This window comes from Festucalex cinctus, chromosome 10 (genome assembly GCF_051991245.1).
Source record: "Festucalex cinctus isolate MCC-2025b chromosome 10, RoL_Fcin_1.0, whole genome shotgun sequence".
NCBI classification, from domain to species: Eukaryota; Metazoa; Chordata; class Actinopteri; order Syngnathiformes; family Syngnathidae; genus Festucalex; species Festucalex cinctus.
The window spans coordinates 17,201,838-17,224,523 of record NC_135420.1 but is presented as its reverse complement, the minus strand read 5'-3'; the positions used below and the strand labels follow the sequence as shown (position 1 = coordinate 17,224,523).

At 38.2% G+C, this 22,686-nt stretch overlaps 2 protein-coding genes across 5 annotated transcripts; both read right to left on the bottom strand.

The window, feature by feature from the left end:
• Positions 1-140: 140 nt before the first annotated feature.
• haus5 (HAUS augmin-like complex, subunit 5) lies at positions 141-6,663 on the bottom strand. Of its 2 annotated transcripts, XM_077534753.1 has the most exons (20): positions 6,173-6,663; positions 5,962-6,112; positions 5,822-5,884; positions 5,563-5,595; positions 5,206-5,230; positions 4,985-5,117; positions 4,752-4,911; positions 4,573-4,669; positions 4,194-4,279; positions 4,055-4,109; positions 3,852-3,979; positions 3,680-3,761; positions 3,071-3,213; positions 2,825-2,987; positions 2,670-2,750; positions 2,442-2,587; positions 1,831-1,927; positions 1,400-1,538; positions 1,153-1,285; positions 141-414 (listed from the first exon to the last, which is right to left on the bottom strand). In XM_077534753.1, exons 1-20 carry the CDS (start codon positions 6,180-6,182, stop codon positions 315-317), a joined length of 2,025 nt encoding a protein of 674 aa, XP_077390879.1. In that variant the 5' UTR covers positions 6,183-6,663; the 3' UTR covers positions 141-314. The 2 variants fall into 2 exon arrangements, with proteins under 2 accessions (XP_077390879.1, XP_077390878.1); XM_077534752.1 differs by having other exon boundaries at positions 5,962-6,663.
• A 194-nt stretch (positions 6,664-6,857) lies between these two features.
• LOC144027334 (fizzy-related protein homolog) lies at positions 6,858-13,162 on the bottom strand. 3 transcript variants are annotated; one of them, XM_077534755.1, is made up of 14 exons: positions 13,012-13,162; positions 12,444-12,531; positions 12,246-12,356; positions 11,843-11,906; positions 11,429-11,559; positions 11,242-11,324; positions 10,954-11,137; positions 10,641-10,706; positions 10,426-10,528; positions 9,447-9,631; positions 9,023-9,256; positions 7,773-7,877; positions 7,560-7,652; positions 6,858-7,486 (listed from the first exon to the last, which is right to left on the bottom strand). In XM_077534755.1, exons 2-14 carry the CDS (start codon positions 12,510-12,512, stop codon positions 7,445-7,447), a joined length of 1,470 nt encoding a protein of 489 aa, XP_077390881.1. In that variant the 5' UTR covers positions 12,513-12,531; positions 13,012-13,162; the 3' UTR covers positions 6,858-7,444. The 3 variants fall into 3 exon arrangements, with proteins under 3 accessions (XP_077390881.1, XP_077390882.1, XP_077390880.1); XM_077534756.1 differs by having other exon boundaries at positions 11,429-11,556; XM_077534754.1 differs by having other exon boundaries at positions 12,246-12,531.
• Between the last annotated feature and the right edge of the window lie 9,524 nt (positions 13,163-22,686).

Genomic DNA, 22,686 nt, shown 5'->3' with positions numbered 1-22,686 from the left:
TTTACAACCACAACCAAGTTTAGCAACGAACCGATCACTGGACTACATCGCCAGGGGGATGCAATTATCCGCATCGCTAAGCTTCGTTTGCGTAATAATACATGGTCGCAAACGTTCATAATTCCAAGAAAGACAACAAATGATGAACGTGTATTTATTAGCACCACATAACATCACACAGTAAATAAAACAGGAACAGAACAACCAATGACGAAACAATTTTGTGAGAATCACAACTACCTCTTGTGCATATTTTTATTTTAAAATAAGAACACCAACTGAGTTATGCCACTCTAGAATGCAACTCCTTTCATCTAGGCTTTGGCAGCTAGTTTCCACCTCTCTAGCCACTGCTGAAAAGTCAATCCTCCCTTGCGGACATCAGGTAGGACATGCTGTGCTGGCTGATTCCACCTACGGGCGTGAACCCACACAAAGACACACGTTAAACAAATGTGGCAAATGCACGTGATGACATTTGACAGTGTGAAGAAATGTACCCTATGTTATATAAAACATGATTGTGGTTCATATATTCATTATGATCTGCGATCATACAATGCTTCCTTTACAGGACAAGCTAAAACAACTGATCAATCGGAATGTTTTTAACCATGTCCAATTAAACATTAGTTTTTCTTCAGTCAATATTCATTCACTGAACTGTAAAACCATTTCTGAAAATACAAAGTCAAACATATTTCCAGAGAGATGCTGGATGTGTAAAGAATGTTTAACAGGAGTCACCAAAACGGAGGTCACATCCAAGAACCACAAGTAGCTAGGTACGGTAATGTAAGTGGTATGGCATATATGGTAAGGTAAAAGTGATCAGTTGAAAATGGAAACACTAATAATAAAGTGCTGCATATTGATGTTCAGGTTTCCAAACTTATAATACAATTTTTGATAATGTCAGAAATTATTAACACGTTCAGTGTCTTTACATAGATGAGTATCAATAATTATTAATAACAACATATCAAAGGTGCTTTGAATGAATTTCAGAAGAGTTCATCGATCTTGTAACCCTTCGCATTAATCAATACCAAAAAGTAGCGCTTATTTTACAAAATGTAAGTGCTGTGTAATTGACAGAAGTAATGGCTGAACCTCACGAGTATTCAGTAGGTATCGAGCAATGTGTCTCACCAGTCAGAAATGGCCACTTCAACCTTCTTTCCATAAGAAAGACTTTCTGCACATTTTTGGGTAAGAATCCTGGCCCTTGGCACCAAAGACTTCTGCAATTTCTTATCTTCCTCTTTTACCCTGGACAGCAAGGCTTAAAAATGCATGAAGGCAAAGAATAGTTACAATACAATTCAAAAGTATTTTTGTGTGAACGTGTACACTCACTGTATGTGTCTCGAGAACACTCAGTGCTTTATTTGATTACCTTTGTGATCGGATGCAGGCAGCAGCGCCGCCTCCTCCTCGAATTTCCGCAGGGTCGTAGAGTGAAGTTGTAGTAACTGACAGAGAAAACGCCACTCGAGCTGGTCGCTGCACGCTTGGGCGCACAACTCTTCTGGAGCCTTGATAAAAATGATCAAATGGAATTCCAGAAAAAGAAATGTCAAATGTCCATACTTGGATGACGGTCTTTGTATGTTCATGTTAAGTCCGCTTTGATCTTAACAATCCAATGAATATGACATTTAGCAATCAAAACAAACCACTGGCGGGGCCACGACACCACAAGTTTTTCTTTTTGAGTCATACTGTAAACCGCCGACTCATGAATCCAAACTACGGAGAGCTGTGATGCGTGAGAACAAAAAGTCGGTCACACTTTGCTCGCGACAGATGGAAGTGTTGTGCGCTCACCCTGTAGAGAGGGAACGCCATGTTCTGACACAGGCTGCTGAAGGTCGGCGACTGCAAGCGATAGATGGACAGCCACGTTACTGGAATTCTCTGCATTCTGAAGCAATAAATATGAAGACAATTTGAATGCGTTGGTTGAATTTAGACATCATAATTTCATCATGAAATCAGAACATCAATCCCTTTTTCTTTTTTTTTTAAATCAATATACAAATACGAAGTAGGAAAAACACCAATCACTGCTTAAAAAAAGTAACCACGGGGGAAAAAAATGCTATTGTAATACACTAATTCAAAATTAAAATAAATCTGAATAGTTGATTGAAAAATCAATTGCTTAATCCTTTCTAAAACTATTCGATAGTGACACCACTAAATCAGAAATTGTTCAAAACTAGCATGAAATGAAAACAATTAAATGCAGGGGCAATGATGTAGTATAATGGACCAATTATTGATTTTCCTACACAAGAACACAAACTTAAGATTCATAATTATGCATGATTACACTTTTCACAATATGTAAATATTGCAGCAATTTGACACAGTGTTGCTGGTTGTTGATGTAATGCATGTAAACTTCATCAAGGTGCTGAGTCACATGTTGTTACCCATCAACAGTCATCCGGTCCAGAGCTTGAAGCGAAACGTTGCCCATCTGTTTAACCTCCTTTGAGATGGAGTTCCTAATACAGTTGGCAGCAATGGTAAGATCTTTGCACTGTGGCACCACCTTGCCCTCCAGAAAATCCTGTAGCTAAAACAAAGACAAATGAAAAAATGTCCTTTTTGAAAATTTGGATTATTCAAAAGCGTGGCATCAAAGATGGAGAAGATACCTCCGCGTGCATCCGGATCAATTCAGTTTTAGATGATGAATTTGCCTTAATCAGACTTCTAATCTGTTCTTGTTTGAGGACCTGACCAGACACAGCAAGACAAGTTGAATGAATGAATGAATCAATTAATCCCAACATTGTCCATCAAGTCTCACCACTAGTTGTCTGAAGTTCATAACTTTCTGCCACTGGTCGTGAAGCTTGCGGATCGCCTCCTGCCGGCTTCTGGCATGCTGGTCAAGCTGGATGCACCATTGTTGAATATGATCCCTGGTTGCAGCCTTCATCACACGCTGAAGCTCCAGTTCCAAAGCTGACCTAACCAAGAAATGACCAATACATAAACTTAATAAACGTGACTCTTGTGGCGGGTTGTCAAGAGTTCCGAACTGTGGACTTACAGTGCCAACGCATCATCAACAAAGCAAGACACCTTCTGTACTGCCTGCTTCCTGCAAGCCGCCAGCTGGTACTGGAGTTGCTGGACTCTGGAGCGAGTTTGGGATAATTCCACACAATTCTCCTCCACTTCTTGCCATTTAGCCTGCAATCAAATACACAACACTTTATGTATCACTAAACATGAATTCAGTGGTGCCTTGACTTACGAGTTCAACTGGTTATGTGACAAGTTACAACAGTCCTAATGTAAAACACTTGTACCTCAAATCATCTTTCCCCACTGAAATGCATGAAATGCAATTAATCTGTGCCAGCGCAGGCAAATTTTGTAATTTATTAATATGTAAAAAACATAGTCGACACAATTAAATAGAATGTGAAGTATTTAGCAGTTTGCGCATCATGTTATGCTGCTCATTCTGGAGTGCGTTGCTTTGGCCACCAGGGGGCAAGAGGTTTGGTCCCAAAATAACCAAACCAAACTAATAATAATATAACATTAAAAGTATACGGTACCTGTATATTTGATAGATTTGAACAGACAAAGTATTAAAACATTTTTACGCGTTTTGGGGATTGAATGAGTTAATCGGGTTTGTAAGAATGACCTGTAAGAGGGCCTTAACAGACGGAAAGTCGTCATCCTCTTCTGCCGTTATGTCTATGAGATGATTACTTTCATAATGGAGCCTATAATAGAAAGAGCAAATAATAACCCACAACAGAAAACTCTTTCACATAAATCAAAATACTTTAACATGAACTTGTTGCTTTGCATACCCAAGAGCTTTCACATCCTGAGTAACATCCAGAGAGGACACTTTCGCCTCCAATGCCTTCTGCTCTTTGGAAGCCAAATGTTGCAATGCAGAGAGGATGTGGTTTGGGGGGTAAACGTCAACCAGGTTCTGAACATATAGCAAGCAGTAATATATTTTATGTAACGTTAACATTATATACATAAGAAGTTTAAAAATACCGACCTCCACTGTACTGAGCCAGTACTGATACATAGCAGTCCTTTGCGCACCAGTTGTTCTGGGACGAGAGAAAAGAAATTAACCAAGCCGAAAAAAACAGTTGAAAATATTTTTTATAAGCAATATAACGTGAGGCTCCCACCGTGCACCGTCTGCCGTTTTCAGTTCAATTGCTTGTAAAGACCGATAAAAATGGACCCTGTCGTTACACAGCGCTCTCACTTGACGCTAATAAAAGACATGAGGTCATTAGTTGATATGTTGCCAGGTCAAAGTTCACATATAGTATAAACTGGATCAATAAATCAATACCATTAAAACTACAATAGTTAACATTATTTAATGTATACCACTGTCAGCATTATTAAGGTATATTTCCGAAATATCTTTTGTATTGGATCTGCCCATGTGCCGAAAGATGCCCACTGCATCTTAACTGTGTTGTAATGTTACTGTGAATTGTGTTTTTCTGTGTTAAATTTCTATTTAAAAATAATAATAAAAAATGTCGAGCATCTTACCAGGACTTGTGGCTCCACTGGAGATTCGAAGAAGAGTGTGTCAACGGCACTGTTGCTGGAAAGCTGACTCTCAAACAACACCTCTACCTCTGCTTTTCTACAATGGAGAATAATGAAAGTTAATCCTTTACAAGTGAGTACACATGGTGATATTTTTCTGCAGACTCTTTCAGCCTTACCTGGCCATCTGCTCCAGAGCCCGACAGCAGCCATTGATCTCTTGAATGTCACTTGACAGCATCTTGCGACCTGAAACACAGCATTGCTTGAAGGCCTGGAGAAGCAAATTCCTCTGTTGACTGTCCTCCACCTGAGTCCAGGTAGAACCGATAGACTGCTCTGTGGAAGAGGGGGGAAACAAAAAAAGGTAAACACACCTCAACATAATTTGATGTTGTTACAATGTACTGACCTTGTGTGGCAAGCTGTTCCTCAGTTGCTTTGATCTCAGAATCCAGGTGACCGATCTCACTTCTGAGCTGCACTATCTTCCTCTGAAGCTCGCTCCGTTTAGCAGACACACTCTGGCCCTCACACTGCTTCGCCTGAGTACACAAAACAACATGAAAATGAACTTGGAAATGGTCTTTAGGAGATGACAACAAATGAAGTTTGGAACCTATGGTAGCCTACCTCTTTTTCTTGAAGCACTTTGTACCTTTTCGGTAGTCAAAGAAAAACAACAACAATGTATATATATTTTGTTTTGCAATTTATTTGGCAGACTGAAAAACTGAAAATAAAATGAATACAGTAATAGTAACCTTGACTCAATGACAACAACAAATCATATATGATGAAAGTGATTGGGTGCTCCAACTTAAATGTTTGCCAAAAGATACAGCAGAGTGCAATTGATTGTTTTTTTTCCCCTCCTTGGGGATTCTCATTAAGTATATACAATTCAAAAACATGTTACAGTTACAGTCAAGTTACAGTACGTGGTTACTAAAGTGACACCGTCAAGATGTAAATGAGGCAAAAGGATACCACTGAAGATTGCCTCGCTTGCGCTTCACAGTCCTAGAAAAGACAGAAAGTGAGAGCCCAGTTGTAAACTACGGAAGCCACAAAAATAAATAAATACTGTATGTATCACAAAATGTGTAACATGATATCTTAGCACATTAAAACGGGGTAAACCCGCGGACCCCTACCCAACGCTATAACACAACACCAAAGTACATAGTATAGGAATTAAATACGGCAACAACAATTACGACTTGAATTATAAATGTTTAAGACAAACCTCTGTTGGAAAACGTGGTGGATGATGTACTTCCAAATGGGCGTTCCTTTCCCAACACACAGCCTAGAAACCAGAGTGGCGCTATGTTCAAATCAGTTGTGACAACTTAAAAACCATAATAATGCACTAATGACACTGACGTTTTGAAGTAGCTGTCAGACGGCAGTCTCTCTGCGGGAAGATTGAACTCCTCTGTCGCCCAAAGTTTCAAATCCTGTCCAAGATGTCTACCCGCCATCCTGCTCGACGTCGGATTGGACTTCCAGCTGTCTGGCTGGATGCACAAGCTAACTATCGACGAGTTGTTCGTAGTTACTAGTTGTAGTTGTAGTTGCAGTACTTCGTACTTACATACTCGCATAAGGAAAACCCATTATACACGACTCATCGAACTTTTTTCTCTCTCATTCGCTCTTTTTTTAATTTTTGAAATTAAAAAAATTCGTTGAACTTCCTACTTCCCGCCCGTTCACATCACTTCCGGGATACAGTTACGTTTTGGTCACATGTCAGGTCACATGACTAAAGTGACCCAGCCCATTTTTCCTTCTACTACTGCATTACACTCTCCGGCTTGAAGAGCGTCCAATGTTTATACCTAAATTTGATTAAAAGTTGTTTTATAAATTACATGATAACTTATGATTTCGTTAATTTCACATTTATTCAGAATTTTTGCTATAATGTGTTAAAATAAATTACTAAAAGTTTTCACACTAGCTCTATGGCCACATACGGCAATCCCCGTAATGTCATTGCCTTGATTTAGCATCCCACCCCAACCCAAAAAAATGGCTCATTGAAATGCTTTTATTTAATTGTATACTTTTTAATTAATTTGCCTAATTAAATAACTAGCTAGTTGAGTAAATAATAAAATACTAAATGCTGTGTACATTGTCCATCTCTTCTTTTAAAATTAAAAATGTGTCCCTTGAGCAAAAAAAATAAAAAAAATTGCTCACCACCAGGCAGATATGGTCAGTTTCATTTGTATGAATTAATAACCAAATTAATAAATTAAGAGACTAAGCCATTACATACAATTTTGTTTAATTTAAAACATGAAATGCCTTGCAAATTTTTAGAATTTAAATTTTGATAGCATTCTATGGAGCCCCACCGCATTCCATTAATGCAGCTTGAAAAATCCCAATCAGACAACAAAAGCACAAATTATGTGGAATAAACCATTTGCCGCAGTTAACAACGAACATGCCAGATATTTCAAATCAAATATACATTTACTAAATGAATACATTTACTACAAAGAATCAACGATGCAGTAATGATTTCAATGCACAGCATTAGACAAACTGAACCCAAACTTTAGGATCTTGGTAAACATTAATTCTCAAACTGCAGAAACCAAGGTGATTACGTTAAGCAATGTCATATTTCAAGTGCGTTAAATAAAGTAGACCTGTGCTTGTAAAATCAAAAAGGTCCTCATCTCTTTGATTCACAATGGTGAAAATCTTTTCATAATTCAAGTAAAGAATAACATAACACCCTTATACATTTTGAAAATAAACTATCCTTCCACAAAATCTAACCTGCATGAATAACATGTTAAATTGCAGAAACGTGGCAATGATAACTGTGCTTTGTTGCTGTTCAATGTCACCGAATCCTGGTAAACAGATTAAGTACCGACACGGATTCCTGAAAGAAAAATAACAAATATGTGAATGATCTGGCAGATATGAAGATGATCTGTAACAAAAGCTTCACCAACCTTTGTGGATCTTGTTTTACTGAACACATTCCAAAAGCGTAGTGTCTCGTCTCCAGCTCCTGTAACAATCGCTTCACCATCCGGGGACATAGCCTGACGTTTAACAGAAAAACAAACAAACAAACAAAAAACATTAACAAACTTTGATAAGGCATCAAGTGACGACAAATGACCTAAAAATTCATATGAAGAACAGGAAAAAAATGAACTAACTAAGTAGAGAACTCTGTAGGAGTGCCCTGTGAGCTTGGCCACTTGAGTGAGCGCTGGATATTTCCACACCAAGATCTGGTTTTGAGAGTAGCCGTGAGTGCTCACCTAGAAGGCAAAAAAAAAAAAAAAAAAAAGGAATTATACCTAATTGCAAACATGCTGTGGCAAATTTAACCTTAATCCAAAACATCTTTGGTGCTCTAATGTTGCAATGCATTTAATTGGCTTTATTTTTGTGTGTGTCAGTGATACAGTTACTCCAAGCTGACTTCATGTCGCTATTTATTGAAGCATGTATTTGGTTTCTGATTTCCTAACAGAATTTATTAATTGAAACAACTAAGCGCAACAGTGCTTATTCCTTCAGAGTTTTCTTCGCATCAAACCGTGTCATTAGCTCCACACATGACTCTGTTTAGTAGTGTGCCATTATGTCTACAGACTGACACTGAGTAACTGACTAACTGAACAGGATGCAGCTGCGCTTAAACATTACGCACTTAACCAACACGAAGAAAAACTAGTTCCAAATAACCGCATAACATTTAGGCAATATCTCAATAATTTAGTTAGTACAATTACCTTGAATAACTTAAGTGGAGTTTACAGTTAAGAAAAATAAAAGAAAAAAATTTGTCATAAGTGTGAAAAGTGTCTGAATAACCTCAGATAAGAATATTAAAATAACCTTTAGAAAAATCCTTTCTGGATCCACCTTTTGACAATAATTAAATCCTAATTATTATTTTAAAATGTGGCACATCATGGCAGAAAGCCTATCAAAGGCGTGACCAAATAGTGTGTAGGAAAATGAGACTATATTGAAATATTGCTTGTAATTTGCATACTCCACTTCTAAGAATAAAAAGTGTCGATATTTTGATTTGGGGTCCAAATTTTAAATGCTACTTTTCAAACATTATAACTATTTTTTTAAGGCCCTTCCAATTGTGTGTTGAAAGGCCTTCCTTGTAAAATGTGATGATGCATTTTCTTTATAAAGCAATTGTATGTACTTCCAACATCAAATTCAAGATTTTTCCAGCACGTTAAAGATTCATTTGAATATGCAAGCAAACCGAGCTGGCCTGAATTTATACAAAACGTTTACTTATTTCCAAAAGTTATATTATATTGGCAGTCAATCATTTCATTTGATCACTTATTTCCCTCCTAACTTCAATCAAATTGTTATTTGTTTGAAATACCACAATGTCAAACAATAAAAAAAATTATCTAGAGTCACTTACTAGCTCATTTGTGTGCTTAGACCAAGCCAGGTTGCAGACCTGTGAGCCTGTGTCCACACACTGCAGGGGCTGCGATGTCAGCGTATTCCAAAAGCGAATGCAGCGGTCGGCCGTGCCGCCCCCAGAGGCCAGCAGGCCATGCTGGTGAGGTGACCAGGCGATGGCCTTCACTGCAGCCAGATGATTTGTGTAAGCTTGCACCGGGCTCAGTGAGGAGTGATTCCAAACCAGCAACTGAAATGATGCGGAATGCATTCAATGAGCAAATGCTCACGTTGACTAGAAGTACGGTATGTGCCAGAGATACAGACTGAAATGTAATAATGGGAAAAAAAAGATGCATTCTATATAGTTAGTAAACTATAAATAAACAATTATTTGTCAGAAAAGGAGTAAATCAAATCTGTGAATTGCGACGACAAACCTTGTTGTCATTGCCGCCAGAAGCGAGCAGCTGATGGTCGGTGCTCCACTTCAAGCCACACACTTCCTGCCTGTGCCCCTGAAGGCGTCGTTCCGACTGGAGTGGAGGATTCCGGATGTCCCTCTGAAGAATCATGCGATCGCGACTGCCAGAGGAGAGCTGGTCAGCATTCCATGCTAGCGCTCCTGAGGCAAGACAAAAAAAAAAAAAAAAAAAATCGGTATTTTAAACATCTAAACAACTATGTATTGAGTTACTAAGGCGAGATTTACAGTACATTGTTTAATAATTTTTTATAGAAAAAAAATGAAGGGAATCGGATATCTTCAGATCAGAATCATATGGAGAACCAAAATTGCCCAAATTAAAAATAATTAAATGACTAAATAAATAAATAAATCAAGGAATGAATAAAAGTGAAAATAAAAACGGATATACGAAATAGATACAAAAATAAATATATAAATACAAATAAATATCTATCAATAAATAAAAACGCATTGCTCTCACATTTATTTATTTCATGCTGCAGACACTCTGTCAGGTTGAAATGTTATCCAAATGAGGGTGCAGGAAGTGTGTCTTGGGTTGGGCACATGCAGCATGAAATAACTAAATGTGGGAGCAAAGCGTTTTTAGTTATTGATTGATATTTATTTATTTTTATATATTCATTTGTGTATATATGTAGCCATTTATTTATGTATTTATTTTTATTTTTCAAGTCTTTTTATTTTTGTATTTATTGTTACTTTTATTTATTTACAGATATATATATTTTGTTGTTTTTATTTCCATTTTTATTTAAACTTTTATTTATTTATTTATCTAGCCATTTATTTATTTTTTTAATTTTGACAGTTTTGGTCCTCCATAGAATCAGGCCTATTCCAACACAAATAAAAACACCCACTGTACAGTCAATGTTATGTAAACATTTCAATACGGTCTAAATATGGTTAACTGAAAATATTCTGACCAACTCTGGCTGAATGTCCTTCCAGGGTGGAGAGTTTCTTTCCGCCGCCAGCGTCCCAGATCTGAACGTAGCCCTTTTGAGTCCCCACTGCTACCAGGTTGCCCTAAACATAACATATGAAGAATCCTTTCAGCATAACATAAATAACAACCCACCCACCACTTCACTAGAGCCATCCATCCAGGTATACTGGTATACTGTATGTGAGCACTTACTCTCTCAGACCATCCGACCGACGTGACCGAGTCCCCCTCCACAGATAGATCACACAGCCTTGTTACCTAAGGAAGATAGAAACAATTCTAAATATGTTTGCTGTTTATTTCCATATCGTCACTAAGAGAGAACCAGTTCTGCAGCAAAAGTTACACATTGTTGCATTATGGGACATCACACATAAAGTTACAGTTGATCAACTGTTTGGTTCAGGTAGCAATCTGTACTAAACTACTGTTGGGCATTTGTAGAGTAAATCGGGTCAATTAATTATTTTAACATTTAATAGCATGAGTTGAGTAGCGGGTATACCTGGCTGGTACAGGCACTCCACAAGTAAACGCATGTTCCCAGGCCCACGCTGAGCACATTGAGAGACGACCAGTCCACCAAATTCAAGTAAAAGTCATCCTGCAGCTCCGGGGCATCCAAGACTTTGAAGGGGATCTTGGGAATCTTTCTGGCTGGTTTTCTAGGTGATCGCAACAGTTTTTGACTGCAAGAAAGAAAGTCAGAAATGTTGAAAACTTACCGGTAGGCAAAATAGAACTTAAAATTTGACATATTCATCAAGTATGAGAGTAAAATAAACTCTTCTACCTTTTGCTACTGACAGGTGATAATGAGTATGGAGAGAGGTTAGTTTCACTTGCTGGTGATCCTCTTTTTAGCTCAAGTGTGTACTGCAAAAAAATCATGGGATAAAAACTCTTCAGTGTTTCTCATTTACTGTATGATATGTTAGCAGCAGCTATATTTCCTTTTTTTAAATTTGAAATATTCATACAGTGAAGAGTCTCTGCTTTTCAGGCGTCAGTAGCTGTAAATGACTGTCTTCCGTCTGAGGGTCTTGGATCCTTTCTATTCCTGCTCCCAAGAGCTCATTTTTCAGTAGAGCAGTGTATGTCAAACCATCTGCTGAAGGCACAAACAATTAGAATTTGATACAAACAAAAATCCATAGCCAGCTACTGTATTAAACTAAAATCTTTAAAAAAAAAAAAAAAACAGACAAACATGCAAATTATCAACAATAGGCCAATAGGCATTATATACACATAGGAAAGGCTCTGGGTTTGAACTTGAAAAGTATTTTGCTTGAGTGGGTTTTCTTCAAGTATTCTGGCTTCATACTACACTCTTAAAAACATGCATGCTGGGTTAATTGAAGTCTATGCTATAGAGGATGAAAATCATTCACCTTTAACAATATCAGAAGATGGTTCCTTGGTTTTCCTGTTTTGATTTGCTGACTTCTCGTTTTCCTATTTGAAAACAAAAGACTCATCATTGATCACAAGTCACGAATTTGTCTTACACTGAATATCAAACAATACACCTTAAACAGAATCGAATTTTTCTGGATTGGCACGATGCATCGGGGCATACATTTGACTTTCTACTGACCAATGTTGTTTACCGCACTTCAAAATAACAAACTCATTACATATGTCACAAAACCGATAAGTGGATAGAGTGATTCCAAACACAGAATTCAGTGCTTCTTCCTAACTCTACATGTTATATATTACAGAATTGTGATTGACTTGGAGCTACACTAAAATGATTACATGTTCCCTGTAAATTTTGAGCAGGGTACTTACACTGAGCCTGTGGAAGTTGATATCCCAGTTGGCCCCCGCTCGAGTGGGAATGAATCTGTCTCCAAGCTTATTGGGCGACATTACTGGGGAAGCAGTGGGAGGTGTTGTGTTCTGCAAACACAACACATATAGACTGTGAGGTGTGAAAGGTGTAATATTTGTCACAGAATGAACTGGAATAAAGGAAAGAAAACTCACAGTAAGACTCCTGCTGTCATTTTGATGGTTGATTTGGCGCAGAAGACGGTATTCATATTGAGGATCCATTTTGAAATTCAAGTAAGACCTAGGAAATTTATTACATTATATTTACAAAATTATATAACATCAAAGGCATACATTTCACAACTCACACTGTTCAAACTTTTACTGTTGCACTTTCCTAAAAAAAAAAAAAAAATGTCTTGAATTGTGTGTTCCTTTGTAAATTATTGCACCGTATGTATTGTGAACCAAACCGTAAATTTAGATCCCATCGTTCGTTACACCACCATAGCTTTATATATTTGTGTGCTTAACATCACGGGCTATCTTCTGAGGGCTAATTTGTCCGCGATGACAACAAATTATACACATCTAGCTGAAAGTGAGCTACGCCCATTTTTGAAAGTTCGTCGTTTACACATACACTAAAAGTGAAAGACCCTTTCCCATACACTACAGCGACTCGTTATGGTACAAACAAGTGTAACAGTATGCTAACCTTAGCCCCCTTAGCGTGAGTAGCTAATTGTGTTAACGTTCTACGGCTTGTGAGAAGACCCACCTTTAAAGTGAAGAGTCACTCTCTAATGCCACCAGCCAAACTACAAACATTACCCCGGAAAATCCAGATGCGGGGGAGTTCTAAACTAAAGTACTGTACTGTACACAGTGGTGACTGTACATGTCAACAACAAGTGAGGTGAGGTTCACGCGGGTGCATTATGGGAGAGATAACACCCACGTGACATAAACACGGAAGTGCGGCACTTTAGTTCATACAAGTTATTTTTCTATAACTTATTTTTGTTCCACGTCGCTTTATTTCACCGCACAAGTGAAATCATATTAAATTGTTACTTAATGTTTTCTTATTTGTCTCTTTTTTTCTTCAATACAAAAAGTTCAGTGATAACGATCTACAAGTTTAGCACTATCCCCAATTACTAACCAAAAGAGCCTGTGCTAAGATCAACGCAAATTAAAATGTTTGAATGGAGGTAAATCATGTGCACATTTTTACATAGTTTTAAGAAACAATTATGAATGAATTGTGAAAAAATTGTCACCATGTTTCAGGTGCCTATGAAGTTAAATAAACTAAACGTATTGACATTATAAAACAATGGCTCTCCCTGTAATGAAATAAAATTAATTATTCCTTGAAATCTATCAGTCCTTCGACTCATACAAATTACTTCTATATCATGTTACTTCAAATGATGCACAGTTTACCTTTCTAATGAGGACGTATTGATTTATTTCTGCATATCTTGAAGCATGTCATGTCTCTTATCCACACATAGGTGGCGTGCTAACCTAACTGTCTCCATTATGTGGTTTCCACTTGCGGGTGATTCGGGTAAGTTCTCAAGATCATACTTTATGTTTGCTGTTGGTCTATATTTCATTATGAAATTTTCATAGTTATATAAATCTTATATTATCAACAATTCTGCCTTTCATCAAAGTTTGTACTTTGGACATCATATCAATCTGCTTTACAGACTCAAGGGCCAGGGATAGCTAAGTAACAATACACACAATATTAGACCTAAAGATAAAAATATACAGATACACAAAATAATCACAAGATCATATCTACTACATATAAGGTATCATACAATAGCCACTGGCGCCAACATCTGAAATAGATTTGAGAAATCATGGAGCACTTAACCTTACATTTTTGTAATCAGAGCAAATAGACAACAACAACAACAAAAAAAATAAATAAAAATGAGAATGTGCAAATTCAGATACTGCCTAACGATATCACCTGAACTAAAAGTAGCCTAACAGTAATGAATATTCCTAAAATTACTTAAATTAAAGTGACAGTGTGTAAAATTTAGTGTCATCTTGTGGTGAACTAAAAGAATGCAACAACTTAAGTTCAAAGCACTATGGTGCCTCAGAAAGACCACACTTCGAAAGCCTATAGTGAGCGGCGAGTAAGCCAGCAGCCTGGCAAGCAACGGTGAGCGAGGTAGCAAGCGAGCAGGAGTTTGCGGGAGTTGTGAGCAAGAGTGGCTCGCAAGAACTAGCTGGAGCGGCTACCAAGAGCTGCTATCGTGAGAAGCTAGCAAAAGATAGTGAGAGCAAATCAAAGAGAGACAAGAATGGATTGCAGAATGGATCTCAGTTTAATGGAGAGAAAAAAAAAATCATTTTCTATTCAAACTATTTATTATCCAGCTCTGATGCACACACATGCAATACTGTCACTATGTCTTTAGTGGTGGCAAGTGTAGTAATAATAATTGCCCAATGACCCCACAAAGGGACCCAATGAACTATGCTATATGTTTTATGGTGAATGAGTCTATAGAAAATGCACACAGTTCTACAAGTGTGAATGATGCCCCTCCTCTTCTATGTCTGTCTCACTCACAGACACACCCAGGCAACACTGGCGCCAACCAGAAAATCCCCACCACCTCACAACCCCCTCATCACCACCCTCCAACCCCCCCAAGTGACCTCTAATTATGTCATGCGAAAAAGCTGTGTCCCATTGAAAAGCTCTCTTAATCAAACCCAATTAATTCCGCTATTTTCCCTTATTATCCTTTGCGAGGAACGCGTCTTCCCAATAAGACTGTTAACTCCAGCCGCGGCCCTTTCAGATCTGCTCGGGCACCGGAGTGAAATAATGGAGCGCACAATTAATCAATTAGTAATTAGGGACTGTGTTGTTCTTGATGGACACAAAGACTGTTGTGCATTGTGGGGATTAGTTAGTGGCTGTCCTAGTTACACTTTAGTCAACATGCTTTCAGTTTAATTGCCATCAACTTTGCATTTTGACTGGAAACAAGTTACACTGTGTCATTTAGCTGACACTTAAATGCAAACTTGCACGGCAACTTCATCAGTAGTGCACAATTCAAACATTTTGAGTTTTTTGGTTGGTTCAACATTATGTTTAATGTTGACGTCAGTCAATAAACGAAAAGTTGACTTTTGGGTGATACAGTTGCGTTGCATTAATGTTAAATTGATCTAACAATAACATTTGGATATTCATTTGAGGGATTTAATTAAATCAGTGCAACAATTGAGTAAATGAGTACTAAATAATGTGTTTATCAAACATCTAGAAAAGGATGCTGATCTGCTTTTATTTATAAAGACTTTAAACACAGTATTTATTTATTTATTTATTTATTTATTTATGTGTTTGCTTATTTCTAGGGGTGTTAAAAAAAATCGATTCGGCGATATATCGCGATACTACATCGCGCGATTCTCGAATCGATTCAATAATCGGCAGAATCGATTTTTTTTTTTTTTTTTTTTTTTTTTTTTTTTTTTTTTTTTTAGGATTCACACCTTGAGCATGGAAGAATGTTATATGAACGGCACATTAAGCCTTAATATTTTTATTTTAATGCTGTTCAAATGTGAAACAGATTGCAAACTGTTTGTGTACAGTGGCTCACGGTTATAAGCCTCAAGTTTTAGATAAATATATTCATACAAATCTTACAGTGTACATGTACAAATTTACTGATAGTATTTTCTAAATTTGAATGGAAAAAAATCGCAACAATCGACTTATAAATTCGTATCGGGATTAATCGGTATCGAATCGCGACCATTCGTATCGGGATTAATCGGTATCGAATCGAATCGAATCGTGACCTGTGAATCGTGATACGAATCGAATCGTCAGGTACTAGGCAATTCACACCCCTACTTATTTCCTTGAAAAAAAATATGCCTACAAATACGTTCCTTTTGATTGGCACAGTCAGAAATATTAATATACTATTCATAGAATAGAGTGTGCCCCCCAAAAGTCTAGATGCTGTGCAAGATTCACGTGAATTTAATACGATAATATAGTCATAATTAAACCAAAACCACATCAGTATCAAAATGTCTGCAATTACAAGATAAGAACACGTGCAACGTTTTTATTAAGGCTATTAGAAGAACTACAATCACGTTGATAAACATTCATACTTCTCCAACTATTTCAGTAAAAACTGATCATTAGTGTATTATAGTTGTAAAGGCTTATTAGGTGATCAAATTCTTGTCCAGTAATTACATTTTAGATCATTATATTGTGCAGGTGTTGCTCATGAAGTGCATATGTGACATACGGTGGTGGCCGATAACCTTGCAGACCTTATGTTGCTCCGTGCACGTGCGCCGCCAAGGTCAAAAGAAATCTCCTGGCCGGAGCCTTAGCTGTCGTGACAGAAGGCTGGACACATCATCTGTGCAAAGTCAGTTTGTGCATGGGAAGCCGCAATAAGCCGACGACATTGATTCTCCCATCAGTGCCATTGTGCAGATAGGATTAGTTATTGTTTTGGAGGCGCAAGATGCCTGTGATTGATGTAACCGCTAATAATGTATGCAGCCGATACAGGAAATAAAATATCTTTTTTTTCTTAACCTTTAAATCGCCACTGATCTTTTTCCATGCACACATACTCATATATGGATATATTGGAGTCAGTGTTGACCCGGGCCAAGAATATCCTCATAACTGTCTACATCAACTTCTAAACTAATGATGTTTTAAAAATATATTAGTAGCCTGGTTGACATTATTAAATAGATGAATAATCTTTAATCAAAAGTACATTTTATTTGCTACATTGCAGCTACTTGTTTTTGTAGGTGCAGACTGCACAGCTTGTGCCTGTCAATGCATTCTTTGACCTCTGTATGACTTTTGAGTCAATATCACCATAAGGTGCCTTTGAGATTTAAAAAAACCCAAAAAAAACCCATCAAACTTAATGTTCAATGTTTATTAAGTACTGTAAGCGGACAATGGACAATTCATGTAAACAGTAAAATATGAGCAATTGCTAACAGGGTGGACATTTTTGACTTATGTCAGGATTTAATGAGCACATTTTCTTACGTTTGAAACATTTATTTATCAGAATCGGCCTTTTTTCAAAATCTGAGGGTCGATAAAAAGGTAAAGCTAAAACCTTTTTAATCTCAGAGTACTATTTATTTAAAATTTCAGTTAACTTTATAAGAGATGCTTCCGAAACCTTTGTTTTTGTTCGACATTAAAACAAAGAAAGTCCAAGATTTCAGGATTTATTATTTTTTTTGGAAAAAAACAGAACTATGGTATTTACTTCTTTATGTTTCCATTTAACTTTTTAGTACGTACTGATAACCTTGGGATCTCCCTGAACATGTTTTTTTTTTTAGAAATTTAAAATGAAGTATATTGTCTATTATAAGGTCAAAAGTGGCATTTGTATTTTTAAAAAATTCACACCAATATTTCCCCCCTTTATACTGAAAATGAATATCGGCTTCCAGAGCTGGACTGGCCATCTGGCATACAGGGCAGACGCCCGGTGGGCCGGTGTCTTTTGGGGCCGATGTGGTACTATTCAATTATTATTTTCCTCCATTTTATCCCAAGAGACAGGCCCACAATTTAGAAGGAGCAACTCATCAAACCATTAACCAAATAGAGAGCAAACTGAACCAATCAACATGAGTGGTAGAGCTATGTGGTAGCCAAGGTTGGCCACATATTATTTGTACCTGTCTAGTCCTGTCGGCTTCAAATATCCATCATTGGCCTCCTTGACTACTACTAATCGGCATCAGTATCAGCCCTGAAAAAAAAACAAAAAACATATCGGTCTATCTCTAACATTAAAGGTATTTTTCTTGCTGTCAAATGTCAAACCAGGTCAGATTTGACCCAAACAGTATGTAAGGGTTAAATCGGATGTAATTACTTTTTAGTGTTGTTGCTCTTTTCCCATGCTTTTCTTTGTGCCGCTCAACGCATGCCTACCCCGGCCCCTGGCTGGGACCACGGCCCCGAGTGGGCCCCAACTGAGCAGTGCCAAGTTGTCCGGCTAGTCAGTGCCCGTTCAGGCCCGGCCCGGCCCGGTTCGGCCTGGGTACTAATCCCCGGTGCTGTCAAAGGACCCTGCACTGAACTCATCCTGCAACACAGGAAAACGCTCTAATTGGGGGATTTTCTCCATCATTAATTCCGATGAGCAGCACCCCCCCAACACCACCTTCCTCTCCACGCCTCCTCCATCCCTCCCTCTCTCTCCCACACTTTTCTGCTTCCTAATCTCCTACTTCATGTTTCCATTTTTCATTATTTTCACTGACGTCCTTCCTTGTCACAAGTTCTCACTGCTGGTCATCAGTATTGCAGCAAATGTTTATCCCTGATTTCTTGCCCAATCAGATTTCAGCCTCTGTGTATTGTCATATCAGTCAAACCTAGATAATCTAACTCAAACTATACGAGCAATGGTCTTTTTTTTTTTTTTAACCAATTGGATTTCAAATAGGGATGGGCGAGTACCGATACCACGTATCGTATCGGGTTGATACCAGGCCTTATTTCAAGGTATCATCGGTACTAGGACTAGACTGATCAACTGAGCCAATTATATTTGTCAAAGCTTAATGTTTTAATTATTTAGAAATTTTGGAAAAATAGCTATTTACTGTAGAAAACTATAGAGAGCTACGGTATTTACTTGTTTAAGTTTTCATTTAACTTTTTAAGACATCCTGATGATCCTGAGAGCTCCCTGAACTTTTTGTTAGAATTTTAAAATATCGACTGGCTAAGACAGCAACAACAACAACAACAACAACAACAAAACAGCGACATTTTGCAAACCTGAACAGCGGTTCAATAAACATATGCTTTAAGACATTTCAACAAAAGTTGGAATATGTATTTTTAAAAATTTGGACGCCAATATTTGTTTCTGTTTTTCTGTAAATTAATATTGGCTCCAAATATCGGTTATCAGCTTCCATTACTACTACTAATCTATATCTGTATCACCCGTGAAAAAGAAAAAAAAAAAACATATCGGTCTTCCTATTGGTTTTACATTTTGCGAGGGGCTAGAAATTACACTAATAGAAAATTACCATTAATTTCATGCATTTTTCTATTTTTTATTTTATTTTTTTTTTCTTTAGAGCTCAGAATTGTTCATTCGGTAGTCTTACCGATTCAACGTCTTATCATCATTGCCCTTTTTTGTGTGTGTGTGTGTGTGCGTGCGTTTGCGTGTGTGCGTTTGCGTGCGTGCGTTTGCGTGCGTGCGTGCGCGTGCGTGCGTGCGCGTGCGTGCAAATACGTATAAATTTATACTCATTAATTCACCTAAAGCCTTATAAATATCCCATTACCCTTCGCCTTAACCAGGTACTTCAGAATCTTGCCAGAGTCGTGAGATTTAAATGGTCAGGAGACCAGAGAAAAGGTCAGAAAAAAATAAAGAGAAAAGAAAGATAAATCAAAGTGAAATCCAGCACCGACCAAACACTTCCTGCCTTCCCCATGATTACAAAATCAAAGTCTTACGCCAACCCCGGAAGCCTCTAAATTCCAGCAAATTTAGCGAAATCTCAAGAGACCAGAGGAAAAACTAAAGAGAGGAAGGAGGGAAGGATCGATAAGGCAGAGTGAGATCCATAGAAGCCAGTACATCCAATCCATCAAAGTGAAATCCAGCACCAACAAAACCCCTTACAAAACCAGAGTCTTATGCCAACCCCAGAAACCTCAAACTTCCAATAAATTGAGATCTCAAGTGACCAGAGGAAAAACTAAAGAGAGGAAGGAGGGAAGGATAGATAAAGTAAAGTGAGATCCACAGACACCAGCACCAACTGATTCAAGGGGCTGTGGGAGGGAGAGGCTACTTCTGTTGAGTTTCAGTAGATGCTGGTGCGACGGATCTGGCATGCATAAGGACCACCACCAAAGAAAGAAGCCGTCAACCGCGGTCCAGCAAAGCGAGCACCGCCCCCCCCCGAAATCTCCAGGCCGCGGCAGCACCAAGGCCACCCCCAAGCCACCCGAGCGGACACCGGTCGGCGAGCATGCATTTTTCAGGAAAAATGCTATATTGGGATACATAGGCCTTTGTCTAAAATTATCTGTCTTTTTCTTTTTTTTTTTTTAATGTATCAAAAGTACTAGTGTTATCGGTACTTGGTATTGCATTGAGGACTACATTGCGTTTGGCACACATTAATGCATTTATTAAATCATAAACACTTTATTTTGATGTTTTACTCATGTCATTAGATAAACATTTATTCTGTACTGCACAAGATGATGTATGTGGAACAGTGGCGTGCTCTTCTGTTGCGTCTTTGTATATTATTGATGGCTACTCTAATTGCCACATGATAGTGGTGGTATTAAGAGGTGGATTAAGTCGGGTAAGTCCCCACTATAAGGCCAAATACCAAATGTACCGGTACATTGAAACTGAAAATTGTGGTAGTCTTAAAAAATAAATAAATTGACGCAACTGCCCCCCCCCCCCTCCCCCAAGTAAAAAATATTAACAAATTATGATGGTGTATTAGGGCCATGTATAAATATTATATTTTTAGAGAGTGGGGGCAATATTCAGAGAAAAAAAAAAACTCACAAATTTTGCATGTTTATAAAGTGGCAAATTTGTGAAGGTCCATACCCTGAGGGTCAAGCATTTAAGTTAACAGAATTATTTATTTACACATTCATACATTTTTTTTGTACAGGTAGCTAAGTTGATGTGTCAATTCTGCTGCTCTCTGTCATTCACTTGCATTTACCTAAAGTATGCTAGCTTCTGATTGGTTAGTGTTAGTCAGCTGATCGGGGATCAGGAAATGTTGTCGCTCTAGCTGCCGTGTATGACGAGTAAGAATGAATCCGTCTCCATCCTGCCTTTTTATTTTATAAACAGTGTCCCATTAATCCTGCGATTTAGGGTTGATTAACCGGTTCAGGGTGTACGCCGCCTACTGCCCATAGTCAGCTGTGATAGGCTCCAGCACCCCCGCGACCCTTGTGGGGAGCAAGCAGTTCAGAAAATGGATGGATGGATGTCCCATTAACCACCAACAAATCTTCACAGACCATAGCGCCGCAATGTGTATTTGTCGTAAGTTTCAGTTTTTTTTCTTTCTTTATATGTGACCCTAATAGCTGTTGTAACAAATCAAGAATCAACATAACAAGCTAAACAAATTCATTACACAACTTCTGTCTTCAAGAAAAACAAGTAGCACTTGGGGAAAATGCCTTTACTGTGCATCATTTTTTTTCAACTGCCCCAGCTAATCAACACAAAAACACCCCCCCTGAAGTGTGACACAGTAGCTGATATCTTTGGCGAGATGTTAACTGAAACATGTAAACATTACCCTCTTACTGTTTATCCATGCGCCGACGTGCATATGGCCGTCCATCTGTCCAAGAAAGTGATGCAGCGGCCCTCATACGTCAACATGTGTTGCAGCGGCTCAGCCTGCAGGCCTCGCTGCCTCACAGCCCGCTGGCTCGCTTGCATGGGGGCAATTAGGGAGCCGGGCCCTGCGCGGCGAGGCCCCCCTGGGAAGCCCTGATTGATTGGAGTCTCATCTTCCTAACGGGCTGGCACCCTGCCATCCAGCTATGGATGATTGGGAGGGGTGGGTGGGGGGAAAAAAAAGAAGAGAGAGAGAGGAGACGCACACAGACAGGGAGTTGGAGCACAAGTGACAAGCACAAGGAAAAAGAAAGAAAAATGTCTCTGTGCATGTATGTCAGATGATAACGATTATTCTCTTGTAATCTTGGATTGCTCTTTAGACTTACCGGGCTAAAACGGGAGAAAAACTGTGGGAATGGGGACACGGGTCAACATGAAAGTGAGAAAGTAGTGACACATGTTCTATCAAACTATATTTATTTCCAGTAGATCTTTGTTCATGTCTTTCCAGAATATGCACCTCGATGTTGCAGACAAAAGGAAAGATTTCTATCACTACGACATGTATTGCTAGAAACAAAACAGCATCACAGGGTCAAAACAAAAGAAAAGAAACCCTGTGCCATTTAAAAAAAAAAAAAAATCTAGTGCAGTTTTTTTCCGTAACCTTTGGCTTATTCGTGGTCCCAAATCACACATGTAGGAAGCTCTATTTGTGCAAGGTAATCCTCATTTGTCCACAGTGTGAGGTCCAATCAGATGGCCAAACAATAACCCGCAATACAAAAAAACAAAAACAAAAACATTATACAATGAAAAAATGAGCAGCTGATTGATATTCCAAACCATTAAAAAAAGGAAGTCAACCTAAAATGTTGTTTATGTTCTATGTGGAATATGAATTCAGCAGCAAAATGTTTGTATTCATCGAAGGGGGCGGCCATATTTTTCACTTGTTGTTGCTTGAAAATGACATCACAGTTGCTCGGAGAATGACC